The sequence below is a fragment of the Gigantopelta aegis genome, chromosome 2 (genome assembly GCF_016097555.1).
Source record: "Gigantopelta aegis isolate Gae_Host chromosome 2, Gae_host_genome, whole genome shotgun sequence".
NCBI classification, from domain to species: Eukaryota; Metazoa; Mollusca; class Gastropoda; order Neomphalida; family Peltospiridae; genus Gigantopelta; species Gigantopelta aegis.
Window position 1 is genome coordinate 49,987,162 of NC_054700.1, and position 18,914 is coordinate 50,006,075.

The following is an 18,914-nucleotide window of genomic DNA, read 5'->3' on the forward strand; positions in this document are numbered from 1 at the left end:
AATCATTACCCAACAAAACTCCTATGTTTTCAAAAGGCAAGTCCTTCACAACACCCATAATAACTGGTCCCGTCACAAACTTCGAACACAAGAAAACGTTATGTAACCGGACAACCATATTTTCTCCAGTAACCGAGGTTAAGGCCAAACTACGTCCTGTATCTGAATTCTCAATACCAGCTAAGCATTCTGACGTTATAAGCGACTGTCTACACCCTGTATGCCGATAGATTGATATTGCCTTAGGACTCAACGCTTGCTTCACATCACAAACCATACCAGTGGACACATACGGGTTTACTTTCTCTGCCATGGGACTAACCATTAACTCTCTCGCTAACGGAGCTGACCTCACTAAACCGACCACTTGCGCATTATCGCGTTTCCTTTTAAAACAGTCCCCGATAAGATGGTTATCCTTTTTACAGTAACTGCAACGTGGACGAAAAGTTCGTGCATTGGCTGATAATGCAGGCTTATCCTTACTTTGCCCACCAGGTGCATTCCTTGCCTGACTAGCTGACCAACTAGATGACTCTCCCCGATAGTTACTTTCCCGGGGAAAACCTGGCTGAAATTTCTTCTTATCACCCTGTTGTAAAGAGCTACCCTGTACTGCCTGAGCTTTGTGTATTAACACGTAGTCATCTGCCATTATGCCTGCCTCCTCTATTTTTTTGATATCACGATCCTCTAAATGAATACGTAAGCTAACTGGTAATCCATTTTTAATGTCCTGTAAGATCAACAACTCCCGTAACTCGGTATATGACTTTACCTGATGAGAAACCACCCATTTATCAAACATCCCTGCCTTCTTAGCCACAAACTCACTATAAGACTGACCCTGCGTTTTTTTCAACTCGCTATACCGTAAATGATAATCCTCAGGTCGTAATTCATAAGCCCTCAACACCGCAGACTTAACTAGGTCGTACTGACATGCTCGCTCATCACTCATTGAATTGTAAGCTACATATCTACCTCCTGGTCGTCAAATACAGGCACTGATCTATAAGCCTCCGACATGTTAAACCCATTTCCTGCCTCTCGTCTAACTTCTTCAGTATTCAACTTTAACTCATGTTCCACTTTTAATTTTTCCAACTGGAATTATCTATCCCTCTCTTCTCTTTCTCTCTTTCTCTATCCCTCTCTTCTCTCTTTCTCTATATCTATCACTATCTTCTCTATCTCTATCGTCTTTCTCTCTATCCCTCTCTTCTCTTTCTCTCTCTCTCTCTCTCTCTCTCTCTCTCTCTCTCTCTCTCTCTCTCTCTCTCTCTCTCTCTCTCTCTCTATCTCTATCTTCTTTCTCTCTATCCCTCTCTTTCTCTCTCTCTCTCTCTCTCTCTCTCTCTCTCTCTCTCTCTCTCTCTCTCTCTCTCTCTCTCTCTCTCTCTCTCTCTCTCTCTCTCTCTCTCTCTCTCTCTCTCTCTCTCTCTCTCTCTCTCTCTCTCTCTCTCTCTCTATCCAATGCACGTTCTTCTCTTTCGTACTCAAGTTTTTTAAAAGCTAATTGTTGTTCCACACTTAACTCATTTATCTCTATCTCTGGAACAATCTCACTGTCTTCCATAACAGACCTATCACCAAAAACTTCCTGGATAATAATTGTCTTTATATCACCTAATGTTTTAGCTGATGTTAAATCAATTTCTCGCTCACCCGCGATTTCAACTAATTCGGCCTTACGTGCTCGCTTAATCTCCACTACACTGAGCGTAGGCCTATCCAGCAAATTCTTATCCATGTTTAGATATGACGCACTTATTTTTAATTAATTTTCTAGTGAACAACGTTGCTACTTCTAGTTAATTTGTAAAAATAATTTATCAAGCCCCCATTTACAAACAATACTTTTTAAATATGCATGTCCCGTTTCAGATCCCGGACGAGCGCCCCAATTTTTATTCCTGTCACGGGGATCCTATAATACCCGTAACTGAATAAAACACGATTATCCAAATATCTCTCCTAACTGTATATCTATTAGATCTCTCTGTATCGGGCAGTCCAATACCCGAGTGTCTCGGTTCTAGGTTTATCAGAGATAAGATCTTATATAAAGGATATGTAATATAGCACGTTTAGTTCACTAGAAAACACAACAAAACACAATACACTTTGGAATCTGTATTAACCTTACGCTGACAAATATATGCCGCAGTTAATTACTTACAACAACAATAATAATAACAACCCGGAACTAATCACTTAATTAGTTAATCACTAGGTGTCTAGTTTACACAATATTCTAATCACTTCACCGTGATACAACACGCACACGTGTGATAATTGAGAAACGCTGCCAGGGGAACTTAATTAATAAAGGAATTACAACTCTATTCCTAACTGGTTAATTTTTAATTAACCCTTAACTACTCATTCAGTAACCTTGTAATACAGAATTAATACTGGTACCTATCACAATAAAGACAATAACCTACAGTTTACCTAGGTCCTCTAGGATGACTGGTTAAGCTTTAATAATTTTAGAACAGTGAAACCTACAATTTACTTCGTCAGATTACCGGAAACACTGTCTAAATAATATTGGTATAATATAGTATTAAAATATTTAAAGTCACATCAATCACATCAAGGTTATACAACAGAGCAGAAATATATATTTACCAGTCCAAACGGACACGTTCCCCGGAAGCCTTCCAATATGTTTCTCCCCGATATCTCTAAAATCCTATCTATTTATTCAAAAAATCTCAGAGACAGCGAATATCGCCTGGGGGCACAACGCGGTCCCTCACCTATCATGTGAATTTCCACCACTCCCAGAGTCGATATATTTTCTTAGATGACCAGACATACTGTCGCCAGTTCGCCAGAAATACAAGGTCGTAAAACAGAACTCGCGGAGGTATTACGTAACTACTGACCACATGGCCTACGCGGCTGGTCTGGGTGTGTATTAGGGGGTACGGTCGCGCGGAGGTATTACAGCTCGACCACCATCGCGCGGGGGTATTACGTAACCACGCCGCACACGGCCCTCTGAAACAATTAACATCGCCACAGGCGAAACAAAATAAGAGCATGTTCCGTCACACACACCCACCTCAAAAAGGATATTTCCTCTACTCTAGGAATAGGGAAATATACTACATTTAAACAAAACAAATGTGCGTTAACCGACGCATCCGGGCATTTATAACACATAGTAATAAGGTGACTACCAGTAATCACACTGAGTCTCTGAGTCCCTGGTATACAATAAACTATATTGCGTAAGCCAAGTGCCCATCTCGTCTAAGTGCATATTGGGAACAGCTCGACCACCATCGCGCGGGGGTATTACGTAACCACGCCGCACACGGCCCTCTGAAACAATTAACATCGCCACAGGCGAAAAAAAATAAGAGCATGTTCCGTCACAGTAATGTATGAGAATACCACAACTCGGTAAATTTTATTTTCACTGTTAATTTGAAAATTTCTTGAGCACGTTTGGCCAAAAAATTTGCTAGATCGTAGTTTTTCGCGTATTAAAAGCTAATGCTAGAATACAGCATTGCGTAATCAGCTACCGTGGTAGAACTTGGGTTAATTATTACGAACGTATTTTAAGTAATAACTTGACATGCTTTTTTACACGTTCTACAAGTTTGTACAACACGACAAATATTTTTTGTTCGGCTTCGGGTTTTCAATTTTGTTTTCCCAATACGATTAGGCCTACAACATAATCATAAACGTTTAAAACACGCAAGATAATAAGGCGCTAAGAGTTGTATCCCTTTGCGAAACACAGGGTTTGAAATGATTTCAGAGTAAAACCACCCGGAATCCTTGTTGACACTCTTAATACCCAAGCAGTAAATACTTTGCAGAGTTATTTGTTAACAAAAAATCCAATAAATGTTTAGGAATTTTATATTATGTTATTTTATTAAACTCAAACTACGCCTCAGGAAATACAGATTTTGGAGGGGCGTACAATCCCGTACGCCTGTCAAAAAACCGCGTAACTAATAATACATTGGTTTAAAGGCATACTATCACAGATTTAAGAACCTTATTTCTCTAAAAATGGATAATAAATGAAAATTACATTAATATTTGGAAACCAAATCTAGCTATCGCATCAATCTTCAGACATTTACCCTTAGAAGTCGAGTTCCGGACGTTTATTTTCTCCATTTCATTCCCCCATCCCCGAAAGGGTTGAAAAATATATATCCTGGGAAGGGGGACTCTCTGTTATTTGTGCTACAGGCTCCGTGGATCCTTAAACCGGCTCTGTATGCAAATAAATAACAAAACAAAACAAATAAATAGGCCTACGCTTGCAATTTATGTAGTAAATGTAAATTTCTTTTAGACGAAACAAACAAAAACAAAAGAAAGAAAAAGAACAATAATGGGAATAAATAATATTATAACATACCTCGGAGACAATGGAGATTTTCCGAGGCATGGAATACTCGTTTCCATATAGACATGGGTATGTCGTTTTAACCACATCACCGTCAGAACCATTTGTTGTCACCACGATGGAGCATTCTTCGTACTCGACTGATGTCGCGTTGACGCTAAAATCAACGATGTCGTTCTCGGTGGAACTGTTCTGACTACAGCGGTGGGGAACAACGTATCCTGGAATGGCAAAACAGCTTCGCTAATAGGGAAATAATTGACTGCTGGGAAAGATATTTAAAAAACATAAATGTTTATGCCCCCCCCCCCCCCCCCCCCCCCCCCCCCCCCCACACACACCTCAGCGCACATATCCACAACACGCTTGCATGTGCAGGGGCTTTGGGGGTCGAATTCCTGCTTCAAGGAAATATTATTTTTCTAAAAGTGTATTTTCCGTCAGAGCATGACCAGACCCCCTAAAAACTTCGCTTGCCACAGGCTGAACCCGCCCCCTGCACAAATTCTTTAACGCGTACGTACACACACACAGAGAGAGACACACGCACACACACACACGCACGCACGCACACGTACACACACAAACACGCACACACACACACATGTAAACGCATACTAATATTATAACAAGTATGGATAGATCTACAATGCACATCAATGTTTACAATTCTAACAGGCGTACGAGCTCCTATTTTCGTAGGGAGGGTGGGGTGCAGGCTCGCTTTTGCCCGAATTAAACGAAACTGCCCAATCAGCATAACAAACATTTATTCATGTTAGCATTACTTCCAAACAGCTACGCATTTTTACATGGATTACTAATTTTGAGGGTAGAATGATGGAAATACATGGTAAAAACGTATCAGGTTAGAACATTTTTTACGAATATCTGTATCATGTTTGCCCGAATTTGATATTATACTCCAGCGCTAGGTGGGCATTTGCCCCCTCCTTGCCCCCCGTCTCATACGCTTATGAATTCTAATCAAAGTCACAGAAAGGTGTTTGGCTCGCGCTGTAATAGTGACAGGCCTCCTACAGACTGAGCACCTCAATGCTTCTTTTCTTTCATAACATATGTTTGCAGAGCTACGATATTAAATATGTTAATAGCAGTTTTAAAATATCATCTGTAGATAAAGCACCTCACATGACTCTATCATAACATCTTTTTGCACAGCTACGATATTGAATATGTTGGTGGCTTCTTTCATAAAATATTTTTGCAGAACTAAGATATTGAATATCTTAATGACAGTTTAAAAATATCATCTGTAGATAAAGCATTTCACATGACTCTATCATAACATCTTTTTGCACAGCTACGATATTGAATATCTTAATGACAGTTTAAAAATATCATCTGCAGATAAAGCACCTCACATGACTCTATCATAACATCTTTTTGCACAGCTACGATATTGAATATGTTAATAGCAGTTTAAAATTCGCCATGCATATATATATATGTTATGGCTTCTCTTATACACTTTTAAAATTTTACATTATTTTTATTTAATTAAGTAGATTAAAACATATTGTCACTGCTACCTTAATATTGATAGCGAACATAAATAATGCTATATGTAGCAATAAAATAAATAAATAAATAAATAAATAAAGTAAATTATTAAAATAAAATAAAATGCGAAATGCTATAACCAACGGGTAACATGAATTAATGAAAAATAATACATTTCAGGAAATACTATACTAAAAATTGGAAATGAAATAACCAACGGGTAAGATAAATTAATGAAAAATAGTATATACAGACAATTACTATAAAATGAGAAATGTTTTAACCAACGTGTAACATGAATTAAAGAAAAATAATACATACCGAGAAATACTATATTTAAAATGGGAAATGCTACAACGAACATGCTTAGCAACAAGAAAAATGATTGGATGATCTGATATCTTCCAATATATCCAGTAGACTCGATAACATCGTTAAACGTAATACGAGTAGACGTTTTGTCACGTTTATCTTTCAAACCCATTTTCCTTGATTTAGCCGATACGACGTTTCCTCTTCACTGCCAGAGGTTTGAAAACTATACTCGACCCGCTATATAACAGTCGTGATGCGAATTAAATGTTTGTGAGTTTGAATATATTTAATCAGAAGTGAGAGAGAGAGAGAGAGAGAGAGAGAGAGAGAGAGAGAGAGAGAGAGAGAGAGAGAGAGAGAGAGAGAGAGAGAGAGAGAGAGAGAGAGGGAGGAGACACCCCACCCACCCCACCCCGAAACATACAAATTAAATAAAAACACTGAAATGACTGGGACGACGTTAATAATCGCTCGCGGGTGGGGACGGAGAGGGGTGATCTAGCTCGGTTGACAGAGCGCTCGACTTAGGTGTTTTGGTAGCAGGATCGAAACTCCTCGGTAGACCCATTCTCTGTTTTATTCTATTATCCGTCCCAACCAGTGCCCCACGGCTGGTATATCACATACCGTGGTATGTGCTGTAATGTCGCTGGGAAAGTGCATATAAAAGATCTCTTGCTGCTAATGAAAACTGTTAGGGGTTTCCTCTGAAGACTACGAGTCAAAATTACCAAATATTTGACATCCAACAGCCGATGGTTGATTTAATCAATGCGCTCTAGTGGTGTCGTTAAACAGTTAAAGATCGCTACCAGACTGCAACTAGAACTCCGTGTGTATGTTACTCGAATCAAATCGTTCAAGTTACATTAGAGTCACGGCTACGTGAGATATTTGCACAAGACGTGAGTAGTAGTACATTAAACGTTCCATGTCAGCCAGTTTACATACTTAAAGAAAGCAACGTGATTATGCACAAAAGAGAAAGGATGTCAATTTAACGACAAATCCGTTACCATAATCAAAATCGTACCTTTGCACAAAGCAGAATCAAATGGATGTTTTGACCCTTTACATTTTGTCTATTAGTAGAAAGGAATCTGTTATATGCAAATACAGACAAATTTCAAATGATGAAAGATAATTATGTTCAAACGTTGATCCACGCATATCTTTTTCATTACATTCTACTGTGAATTTTTAGTGATAAAAAATGTACGTGTGTGATTATTTGGAACGGTTAACACAGTGCATATCTATGTAATATTTTACATTGAGTATATTTGACAAGCGTCATCGACCGATCAAGCAACGATCGATCGAGTTGTGCCATCAATGGATCCGTTGAGAGCGTAGCCAAAACCCATCGGTAGATTGCGCAACCTGTGATCGATCGCGCTGTGCCATCAATGGACCGTTGTTAGCGTAGACATAGCCAATCGGTAAATCGCGCAAGTATCTATCGATCGCGCTGCGTCGATCGCTTCGCTAACAACGAATCCATTGGCGGTGCAGCGCGAACAATCGATTCTTGCGCGATCGATCGATGCTTGCGCGACCTTCTGATGGCTTCGCTAACTACGGGTCCATAGATGGCGCAGCGCGATCAATCAACAGCGCAGACAGGTCGATGGCGCGTGACATATTCGGTATCTACATGTAATGCAGAACAAGAACAATGACCAAGGCATTTTTGCTTTTGAAATTATCGTCTTTATGTTGGCACTTAACTGATGTCAGGAAATGCTTATTTCATACGTTCCAGTCTAGCCCGAGTACTCCGACGGTAAGAGATATTTGGTCAGAGCGTTTCTTTCTCTTTCTTTTACTTATTTTCGTGCTTATATCCAATTAAAGTTCAAGCACGCTGCCCTGGGTATACATGTCAGCTATTTGGGCTGTCTGTCCAGGGCACTTGGCTAGTTGTTAGTTGGTTAGTGGTTAGTGAGGGAGAAGAGGGTGCAGTGGTCTTACACATACCCATTGAGTCGTTAAAACACGCTCTGGGTGGGAGCCGGTACCGGGCTGCGAACCCTGTACCTACCAGCCTTTTGTCCGATGAAGGAAGGAAGGAGATGTTTTATTTAACGACGCATATTTTATTTATGGTTATATGGCGTCGGACTTATGGTTAAGGACCACACAGATATGGAGAGAGGAAACCCGCTGCCGCCACTACATGGGCTACTCTTTTCGATTAGCAGCAAGGGATCTTTTATATGCACCATCCCACATACAGGATAGCACATACCACGGCCTTTCGTATACCAGTCGTAGTGCACTGGCTGGAATGAGAAATAGCCCAGTGGGCTATGTCCGATGACTTAACCATGACACCACCGAGGCCGGTGGCCAGGGCGTTGATAACTGTGTAAATGTCGGTCTAGCCTTCTTACCGTCAGAGTACTCGGGATAGTTCCAGTCATAACCGTGTACTTAGGAATCAAGTCTCTGTTTTCGGCTTCAAAAGGTTTGTTTCTTGGATGATATAAAATCAGTTTGTTAAAACCGTGTACTTGGGAAGTGGAAGTTGGTTCAAAATAGTGGGGTCATAATATTGCATGGCTGCCTCGTGATCATAGTTTGAAGCTGGATTTCAAGTGTTTGGGACCTTTAGAAAACAGTTCACCCCCATACACCTCGCGAAAGCCATGACCAAAGCCATGATGGCGGCCGGGGGCCAGACTGAATATCGGTAATCCAGATGAAGACGAGGTAACTGACGCTCATTCAGTTTTATTTGACGTCATTGGCCGATGCTGACACGCTGCAGTGCTTATTCTTAATGTGACTTACATTTAAAGTAAACAGTTTTAGTTATACTAGTTTAACTAAACCACATACCGAATTGTTCTAGATATACATGTTAAAGGGACATTCCTGAGTTTGCTGCATTGTAAGATGTTTCCGACTAATAAAATATTTCTACGATTAAACTTACATATTAAATATAGTTTCTTTTTTAGAATATCAGTGTCTGTATATTCAATGCGTTTCTGGTCGTCTTAATATTTGTAAGAAGCTCAAACTGGATTTTGTCTTCAAATAATTTCGTAGGTACGAAAAAATCTTTTTTAGGAAATAAAATGAAATTTAACCTAGTACAAATATTAGAACGACCAGAAACACGGTTAATATACAGCCACTAATATTTTATGCAGAAAAATATATTTGATATGTAATTACAGTCGTCAAAAAGTCTCTGTTAGTCAATAACATCTTAAAATGTGCAGCAAACTCAGGAATGTCCCTTTAATGCTAGTCTCAAACTACCAGCACACAGTGAGCCAACTTTCTGTTGTGACGACTTCTACGACTGTCCACTTCAATGCTAATCCGAGCGCTCTTACAACTCGATTTTCGTCGTATCCGATTCAAACAATGCGCGCACTACAACTCAACCCCGACTCCAAGTTATTAGTCTTAGCGTCATGTTCATTTTATTTCAACTTATTTCCGGTTGTGGTGATAAAAAATGCTGTCTCCGTCAAGTCTTCTTTGGAACCCCAAAGCTTGACAGCCAGTGTTGCTCCGTTCGGCCAGTGTTTTAACCTGGCATCATCGTAGAGGGGGCAGAATTGCAGGATGTGCTCTGGGGACTGTGGTCCTGTTTGACATGGACATTCATCAGTGTCTGCCAGTTTCAGGAGGTACATATGGGATCTGATATGACAGTGACCGGTTCTTAGCCTGAAAATAGTTGTCTCTTGGTATCTCTCCAGATGATGATGGATTGGTTCCTTGGTTGTAGAGTGGGTGCATCGGCACGTTTTCTTAATTATGGTGCTGTCTGTCCAAGACAGTGGGTTCATTGTTAGTGGTTAGTGAGAGAGAAAAAGATGTAGTGGCCTTACACCTACCCATTGAGTCGTTAAAACTCGCCCTGGGTAGGAACCTGTACCGGGTTGCGAACTCTGTACCTAACAGCTTAATTATGTCCGATGGCTTAACCACGAAAGCACCGAGGCCGGTGTCTGTGCATCAAACTCAACTCAGCTGGGCCCGGTAACACAAAACACTCGTAACACTTACGTCAGACATATACCATACATAATGTGTGGTGTACGTCTAACGTAAGTGTTACGAGTGCTTTGGGTTACCGGGCCCTGGACCGTCGGAAATCAACCGACCAATCACAACGCAGCATTAGGCCACGTGACACCCAGTGGAATACTAAACAGTGGCCTCTTAATATTAATTATATCAGATGATTTTGGAAAAAGGTAAATAGCCAGTTAAGACAGGTGACTACTTATATATGAAATACTCCTTGCTGCTAACCAAAAAATAGCTTTTATGATACTAGATGATTTCATTAATAATAATAAATTAACATTAGTTTTTCACGGGCAGCTGAGGTATATGGTAGCGTGCTTGAACTATATTGGAAATAAGTAAAACATTAATTGAGCACTGCTGCTTAAATTAATAATTCGAAAAACAAACATAAAAACTTGAAGTAAATTACTGAACAAAATAACACATTAAAAACGTAACAAAACTGATTTTATATATAATTCACATTGTGTGTTTCATAAAACATTTGTAAAGAAAATGCAAATTAAGAAAAAATATGAAAATAATCGTAGTATGTTATACAGGTTGATGATAATACCAGGTATATACCAGGTACAAAATTAGTTTGACCAAAAGAAAAAAAAGAAAAAAAGAAGAAAAGCAACACTTTTCTCAAAATAGGATATAATAGAATTTGTGTTCTGTTGTTTTCCATCATGGTATCAATTAGTTGTTAATCTGAGAGCAACTGTCGTAAGTCGGGATTTGGGGAAATTAAAACGCAACCGTCGAGTTGGTCAACTTCATCGTGGCATTTGACAGTCTGACCCTAGCAGGCTAAATCAGTATGTGAAAAGATCGCGTTCACACTTACATTTTAACTAGCTATAGTTTAAAGTGTAAGTGTGAACGCAGCTTATTAGCCTTTATCAAGAAACTAGAGATACGCTGATAGTTAGAGGGCAGTTTAGCAACCAACTAGAGATACGCTGATAGTTAGAGGGTAGTTTAGCAACCAACTAGAGATACGCTGATAGTTAGAGGGCAGTTTAGCAACCAACTAGAGATACGCTGATAGTTAGAGGGCAGTTTAGCAACCAACTAGAGACACGCTGATAGTTAGAGGGCAGTTTAGCAACCAACTAGAGATACGCTGTGAGTTAGAGGGCAGTTTAGCAACCAACTAGAGATACGCTGTGAGTTAGAGGGCAGTTTAGCAACCAACTAGAGATACGCTGATAGTTAGAGGGCAGTTTAGCAACCAACTAGAGATACGCTGATAGTTAGAGGGCAGTTTAGCAACCAACTAGAGACACGCTGATATGATAGTTAGAGGGCAGTTTAGCAACCAACTAGAGATACGCTGTGAGTTAGAGGGCAGTTTAGCAACCAACTAGAGATACGCTGTGAGTTAGAGGGCAGTTTAGCAACCAACTAGAGATACGCTGATAGTTAGAGGGCAGTTTAGCAACCAACTAGAGATACGCTGTGAGTTAGAGGGCAGTTTAGCAGGGCAACAACCAACTAGAGATACGCTGTGAGTTAGAGGGCAGTTTAGCAACCAACTAGAGATACGCTGATAGTTAGAGGGCAGTTTAGCAACCAACTAGAGACACGCTGATAGTTAGAGGGCAGTTTAGCAACCAACTAGAGATACGCTGATAGTTAGAGGGCAGTTTAGCAACCAACTAGAGACAGCTGTGAGTTAGAGGGCAGTTTAGCAACGAACTAGAGATACGCTGTGAGTTAGAGGGCAGTTTAGCAACCAACTAGAGATACGCTGATAGTTAGAGGGCAGTTTAGCAACCAACTAGAGATACGCTGATAGTTAGAGGGCAGTTTAGCAACCAACTAGAGATACGCTGATAGTTAGAGGGCAGTTTAGCAACCAACTAGAGACACGCTGATAGTTAGAGGGCAGTTTAGCAACCAACTAGAGACACGCTGTGAGTTAGAGGGCAGTTTAGCAACCAACTAGAGATACGCTGTGAGTTAGAGGGCAGTTTAGCAACCAACTAGAGATACGCTGTGAGTTAGAGGGCAGTTTAGCAACCAACTAGAGATACGCTGTGAGTTAGAGGGCAGTTTAGCAACCAACTAGAGATACGCTGATAGTTAAGAGGGAAGTTTAGCAACCAACTAGAGATACGCTGTGAGTTAGAGGGCAGTTTAGCAACCAACTAGAGATACGCTGTGAGTTAGAGGGCAGTTTAGCAACCAACTAGAGATACGCTGATAGTTAGAGGGCAGTTTAGCAACCAACTAGAGACACGCTGATAGTTAGAGGGCAGTTTAGCAACCAACTAGAGATACGCTGATAGTTAGAGGGCAGTTTAGCAACCAACTAGAGACACGCTGATAGTTAGAGGGCAGTTTAGCAACCAACTAGAGACACGCTGATAGTTAGAGGGCAGTTTAGCAACCAACTAGAGACACGCTGATAGTTAGAGGGCAGTTTAGCAACCAACTAGAGACACGCTGATAGTTAGAGGGCAGTTTAGCAACCAACTAGAGACACGCTGATAGTTAGAGGGCAGTTTAGCAACCAACTAGAGACACGCTGATAGTTAGAGGGCAGTTTAGCAACCAACTAGAGACACGCTGATAGTTAGAGGGCAGTTTAGCAACCAACTAGAGACACGCTGATAGTTAGAGGGCAGTTTAGCAACCAACTAGAGACACGCTGATAGTTAGAGGGCAGTTTAGCAACCAACTAGAGACACGCTGATAGTTAGAGGGCAGTTTAGCAACCAACTAGAGACACGCTGATAGTTAGAGGGCAGTTTAGCAACCAACTAGGCTTAAAGGGACAGACCCTAATTTTTAAACACGACGACGTATTTGTCACCATTAAAGCTGTCGTTGTTGTATTTTTGTGTTGATGTTGTTGTTTTTTTGTTCTTCTTGAAAATTTTAATTAGAAAAAGTTACATTTTATTATTTAGAATATTTGTTTTCGTACACCTGAAGTGGTTCTAGTCATTCGGGTTTTTATAATACCCAAAAATGTATTTTTCATAATTTTAAACAAACGCATGTTCGTCTGAGAAGTAATGGTTATAAAGACAAGCTCTAGTTAGTTTATACATCACAGACTTTAGCTTCTCTGTGTTATAACTAAACTTCGTGTCCATTTTCACGGGCTGAAACTAGGGTCTGCGGCTTTAAGCTTAGCAATGTTTTATGAATTTGGGCCCAAGTGTACATATTAAAACAAAGGGTCATCAGAAGCATGAGCCGACGTTGTATCGCTGTCAACATGCTTTAACTCGTGAATGGATGTCTGTCACTATCCCAGAGATCCACCATCTCATCAGAAGCATGAGCCGACGTTGTATCGCTGTCAACATGCTTGAACTCGTGAATGGATGTCGGTCACTATCCCAGAGATGCACCATCTCATCAGAAGCATGAGCCGACGTTGTACCGCTGTCAACATGCTTTAACTCGTGAATGGATGTCTATCACTATCCCAGAGATCCACCATCTCATCAGAAGCATGAGCCGACGTTCTACCGCTGTCAACATGCAATATGCCCAATATGCCCGGACGCATTACGGATAATATTCAGATCTTCGTGTATGGACCCCCAAGCATCATTTAACAACGTGACAGTCACACGATTCATTTTGTATTGAGAAGCTCCCGCTACTTATACGGACAATTGATGCCTCAATTAAATCCAGTGTCTGATTTCATTTTGCAAGTCTCGAGGTTTCTTTTATTTAAACACATTTACCACATTGCTAAACTCTTTTGGCTAAGTATATATGTAAATTTGATAAAGGGTTGCTTACGTTCGCTGTGGGGTAGGAGAGAGTGAATGTGTAATCTTGTTTTTATTTGAGGACGGACCATAAGGATAAAGTGGAACAGTCGATCATGATGATGATGATGATGATGATCTTGGTAATCTTGGTGATTTTCCTCTCTAAATAAATGTAGGTAATGCATATCGAAATTTCTCAACTTACATATATATAATACAAACAGTATTATTTGTTTACTTTAATATGTTTTGGGTGACTAGTAGATCTGCATGTTCTCGTTTTTCTTTAGTCTTTTACGATGATGATGATGATGATGATGATGATGATGACGATCATGATTATGATCCTTATATTGTGTTGTTTCTTTAGAGTCGAAGGTTCATTTGGGAGTCCAGGAGCCTTGTTTCGTTGTATGTGTCTTCTGGCTGCATTTTCCGACGCATTTGCTGTAACCTCATCGTGGTGCAGGGGTGTAACATTCTCTTTGAGAATGGCCAATACAGCACAAAATTGAAGTTTTGAGTAGAATTCAGTATCCGTAAAATTCTGTGATATTTGTATTTTTGCAGTTCTTTACACTGTTTTTGTTTAAGTCTTGAATTTTTATATTGATGTTGATCATCACTTTATTTGCATTACCATAGTTTGACACCCAATAGCCGATGTATTTTTCGTGCTGGGGTGTCGTTAAACATTCATTCATTCATTCATTCATTCTGGCTGCATTCCTTGTGTTGTTTCTGCCAGACACCAAGGGAAGAGAACTCCCAACTACCATCGAAGAGATGGAGAAATCCATTGTTAAAACTGCAGGGCTTTGCAAAATATGGAACAAGAAGAATCTACGCCAGGAACAAGAGTAATGAAAATATTCAACAGAACTAAAACTCTAAACGTTATTAACTGGACTATGTTGTAGCTCAAAAGTTAGAATGCTAGACTACAGAGAGAGAGAGAGAGAGAGAGAGAGAGAGAGAGAGAGAGAGAGAGAGAGAGAGAGAGGAGAGAGAGAGGGGGGGGGGGGGGGGGGGGTATAGAGAGAGAAAAATAGAAAGCCTACTGACAAAATTGAAGAATAAATAGCGGAGCTCTATAAGCTGAAAGGCCTGTGTTGTTTTGTTTTGTTCTGTTTTGGTTTTATTAGGTTGGTTGTTTGTTGTTGTTTGTTGCTTTGGGTTGGTTTTTTGTTCTGTTTTGTGGGGTTTCTACACGATAGACGTGTGCATCAGACACGAGTGAATGGTGTAATCGTTTTACAATTTTTATTAGCAGATAAAACCAGTGTCGTCATGTTTTTCAAAATACACATGCACATAAAGTAGCTACTTTATTTTCAAAGTAAGCGAAATAAAGCTTAAGTTGTTTTGTTTGACGACGCTACTAGAGCACATCAATTTATTAATTATCGGCTAAGCTTTTAATGTTAATTCTTAGGAGAACCAGCTACATCTTTCCATCACCAGCAAGGGATCATTTATATGCACTTTTTCACAGACAGGACACACATACCACGACCATTGATATACCAGTCGTGGGGCTCTGGTAGGGACGGTGGAAGAAACAATATCAAAATGGGTCCTCTTAGATGGTTCGAACCAATAAGGCAAGCACATAAGGCATGAGTGGACAAGACAACCATTCCAAATTAATGAGAGAGACACACACACACAAGGAGACCGAGAGACAGACACAGATACAGACAGAGAGAGACAGACGGACAGAAAGCCAGACGGACAGAGAGAGACGGGCCATGACCGTTTTGTCATTCATATCTGACACTATATACTATTACCGATAACACAAATATAACACAAATAAATATATGTAAAAAAAAATTATATTATAAAAAAAGTCCAATATATCAAAACCACAAAAAAGTTAAGAATATATCAAAACATGTATGAAGAATAAAATTGTCAGTTGCGGATCTACAGTGGGTGAGAAGTATAAAGGAACAGTAAAATATACAATACAACATGTACAATACTGATATCAGTAAACTGGCAAAGGTGAAAAGGCGTAAATATAAAAAAGAGAAAACAAGACTGATGTAGTATTATGTTATACCATTATATTTTAAAAAACTACCGATATTACAAAGGTGGCTCGGGTAAAAAAAAAACCCAAATACTATCAGGTAATATACGAAGGAGGTGGTAACCAAAAATTTATTTTATTACCCATATGGGCACATATAACCGGGGAAATAAAAATCATAATTTCTCACTGAGAAAATTATGATGCATTTGGTCTAACCGGGTATTTGATTGGGTGCTTTAGGGGACTTCGACCAATGGACGGGCACGTACTAAACCAGATGCGACATATATCGACCTTGACCGAGCAATAGCAGTAGTAGTAAATTTCTGATCATTACCGGACTACTTGTCAAATATAAACAAATCTCCGTAAATGAACACGATGATACACGGACACACCAACACAATTTAATTTTAATTAAAAAAGCATTTTGAGCAAAACCTTTACAAAGTATTATTACTTTCTTTTATAATATTTAAAAAAAGAAAAAGATTTACAGTACAATAACAAACTGACATCGTCGCACGCACTGTAGGTTGCACGGCAGACGACAACAACAACGATGGCCGAGCATTTAACACCAGTTAAGGTCAACGATCTTGTAAAAATTGATGGCGCCGTAAATATTTTCCAACCACTCAACACGTATAAAATGTTTGTTGCAAAGACAAATGATGGAAAGTCGATGCAGGTACCACGATATAGAATTCGTGTTCTCCCAGAAAGTGGGTCAACCCCGCCTCCTGATCTAAGTTTAGATTTGCCCGAAGTCGTCATTCGAGAATTACTGTGTGACGATGATGTCTGGGGTGAGGTGAATGAGACGAATACAGAAAACAATGACATAAACTGGGACAATGAAATAAAAGATTTTCTTGCAATTAATGAAAATGAAAACACAGCCAGAAAAACTAAATATGACATTAAAACTGTGTCAAAGTTTTTCGCGAATGAGCTGAACGAAAATAGGACAATAGACTCTATCCCTCCCCATGAATTAGACATCCTACTATGTAAAATGTTTATGGGGCTAAAGAAAATAAACGGGGATCTTTATGAACCCAATACATTGCGAGGAATACTCTCGAGTGTTGACAGGTATTTGAAACAATGCGGGTACATGGTCTCTGTCATTCGCGATCCATCATTTACCAAATGTCGCGAAGTACTGAAATGTAAATAAAAAGTTTTAAAGAAAGAAGGGAAGGGTAACCTACCTCACGCATCACAACCCATTTCGACAACTGAATTGGATCAACTCTGGCAATCGGGACAACTTGGTTCCTCAAATCCTGAATGTTTACTCCAAACGTTATAGTGGAATAACACTGGTTTTTTCGGATTACGTTCAATTTTGCCACACAGAAACATGAAATGGGTGGACATAACGCTCAAAGCAGACAGTGAAAACAAAGAATATCTCGAGTATAACGAAAGGCAAAACAAAAACACGTGACGGTTCAAATCCACGAAATGTACGTCAAGTTCCACCTCGCGCTTGGATGAATAAAAATTCCGCATGGTGCCCAGTTGCACTGTATAAATTATACAAGCAATTACATCCAACTGACTTTTTGAAAGAGAATGATCCATTTTATCTTGCTACAAACACCAAAAAAAATCCTGGTCCTGGTGAAACGTGGTTTAAACGACAACCGGTTGGCAAAAACAAACTAGGCACACTAATGAGAAAAATGGCATTGGCAGCTGGCCTCTCCCAAGATAAAAAAAACTTACAAATCATAGTGCCCGAAAAACCATGATACAAACTCTTACTGACGCAAACATCCATCCAAATCAGATCATTCAAGTCTCAGGACATCGCAACTTACAATCCATCAATGCGTATGCTCGAATTTTCCGAACAACAACACAAGGAAATCAACAGCATAGGGCCTACTTGTTGATCCGACATGTACACGTTTCTTCGACATTAAAATCTTCAGCAACTGAAACAAATTTCGGCAGTGTTGCAAGCCAGTCAAATTTTCAATCAGACCAGAAATACGAATAATGTGGTAGATTGGACATCTCATCACCATGCAGTCCCAAACTCTTTTTTCGGGTCCCATTTATGGTGGCGTTTTTTAACATAAACATTGGTAATTCGGGAACAAGGTCGCCAACTATTCACCACGCGTCTTCTGACAACACAGCTAAACGTCGACGTATTATTATTGATTCTTCTTCCGATGAAAATTAAAATGTTCATATTCTTCAGACAAACGGTACTTGTTTAGATTCAGCTGTTTTTTTTCTCTGTTTAATTGTTGTTTTCCAATGACTATTGTTTGCCGCCAAATAACGATGCAGCGTACTCGACAGACTTGCCCTAAATAACTTGTTGAATGGACATGTACTGTTATCTAAAGATTTTAATTGTCATTTCTATATTCGTTTTACAATGTCAATAAAATGTTATTTTTATCAACAATATATTTGTTTTTTAATATGTATAACTTGACAAATAAATGTATTTTATAAGGAACTACTATCGAACGCGGATGAAAGTAAATGAGTGAGCACATAGTTTGCGCTTCGTTATAGTTTGTTTCTAAATAATATGCACATAGAACAATTTATGGTGGGGCACAATAAACATCCAGGCTTGGGTAATAAATAGAATATCAAACTCGCTACTATGTATTATCCAGGCTTGGGTAATAAATAAAATATCAAACTCGCTACTATGTATTATCAAGTTTAAGTCCCTCGTGAAATAAGTTTCCTTTGTCACGAGCTCGGGACGTTCATAGCGAACACACACGGCTTTTTTAAAAATGCATTTGAGCTTGTATTTCACATTTGTACATGATGTTATAATATGGTAACCAGATAATGTAACTTTAAAGTG

General features: G+C 39.5%; 1 protein-coding gene across 1 annotated transcript in view; it reads right to left on the minus strand.

Annotated features, from left to right (window-relative positions):
• Positions 1-13,878, minus strand: part of LOC121388874 (solute carrier family 22 member 8-like) — a 57,425-nt gene extending 43,547 nt beyond the window's left edge. Inside the window, exons 1-2 of the mRNA XM_041520406.1 lie at positions 13,809-13,878; positions 4,406-4,614 (exon numbers count right to left, since the gene is read on the minus strand). Coding sequence (XP_041376340.1) covers positions 4,406-4,614; positions 13,809-13,878 — 279 coding nt within the window. The remainder of the gene's footprint in view (positions 1-4,405; positions 4,615-13,808) is intronic.
• Between the last annotated feature and the right edge of the window lie 5,036 nt (positions 13,879-18,914).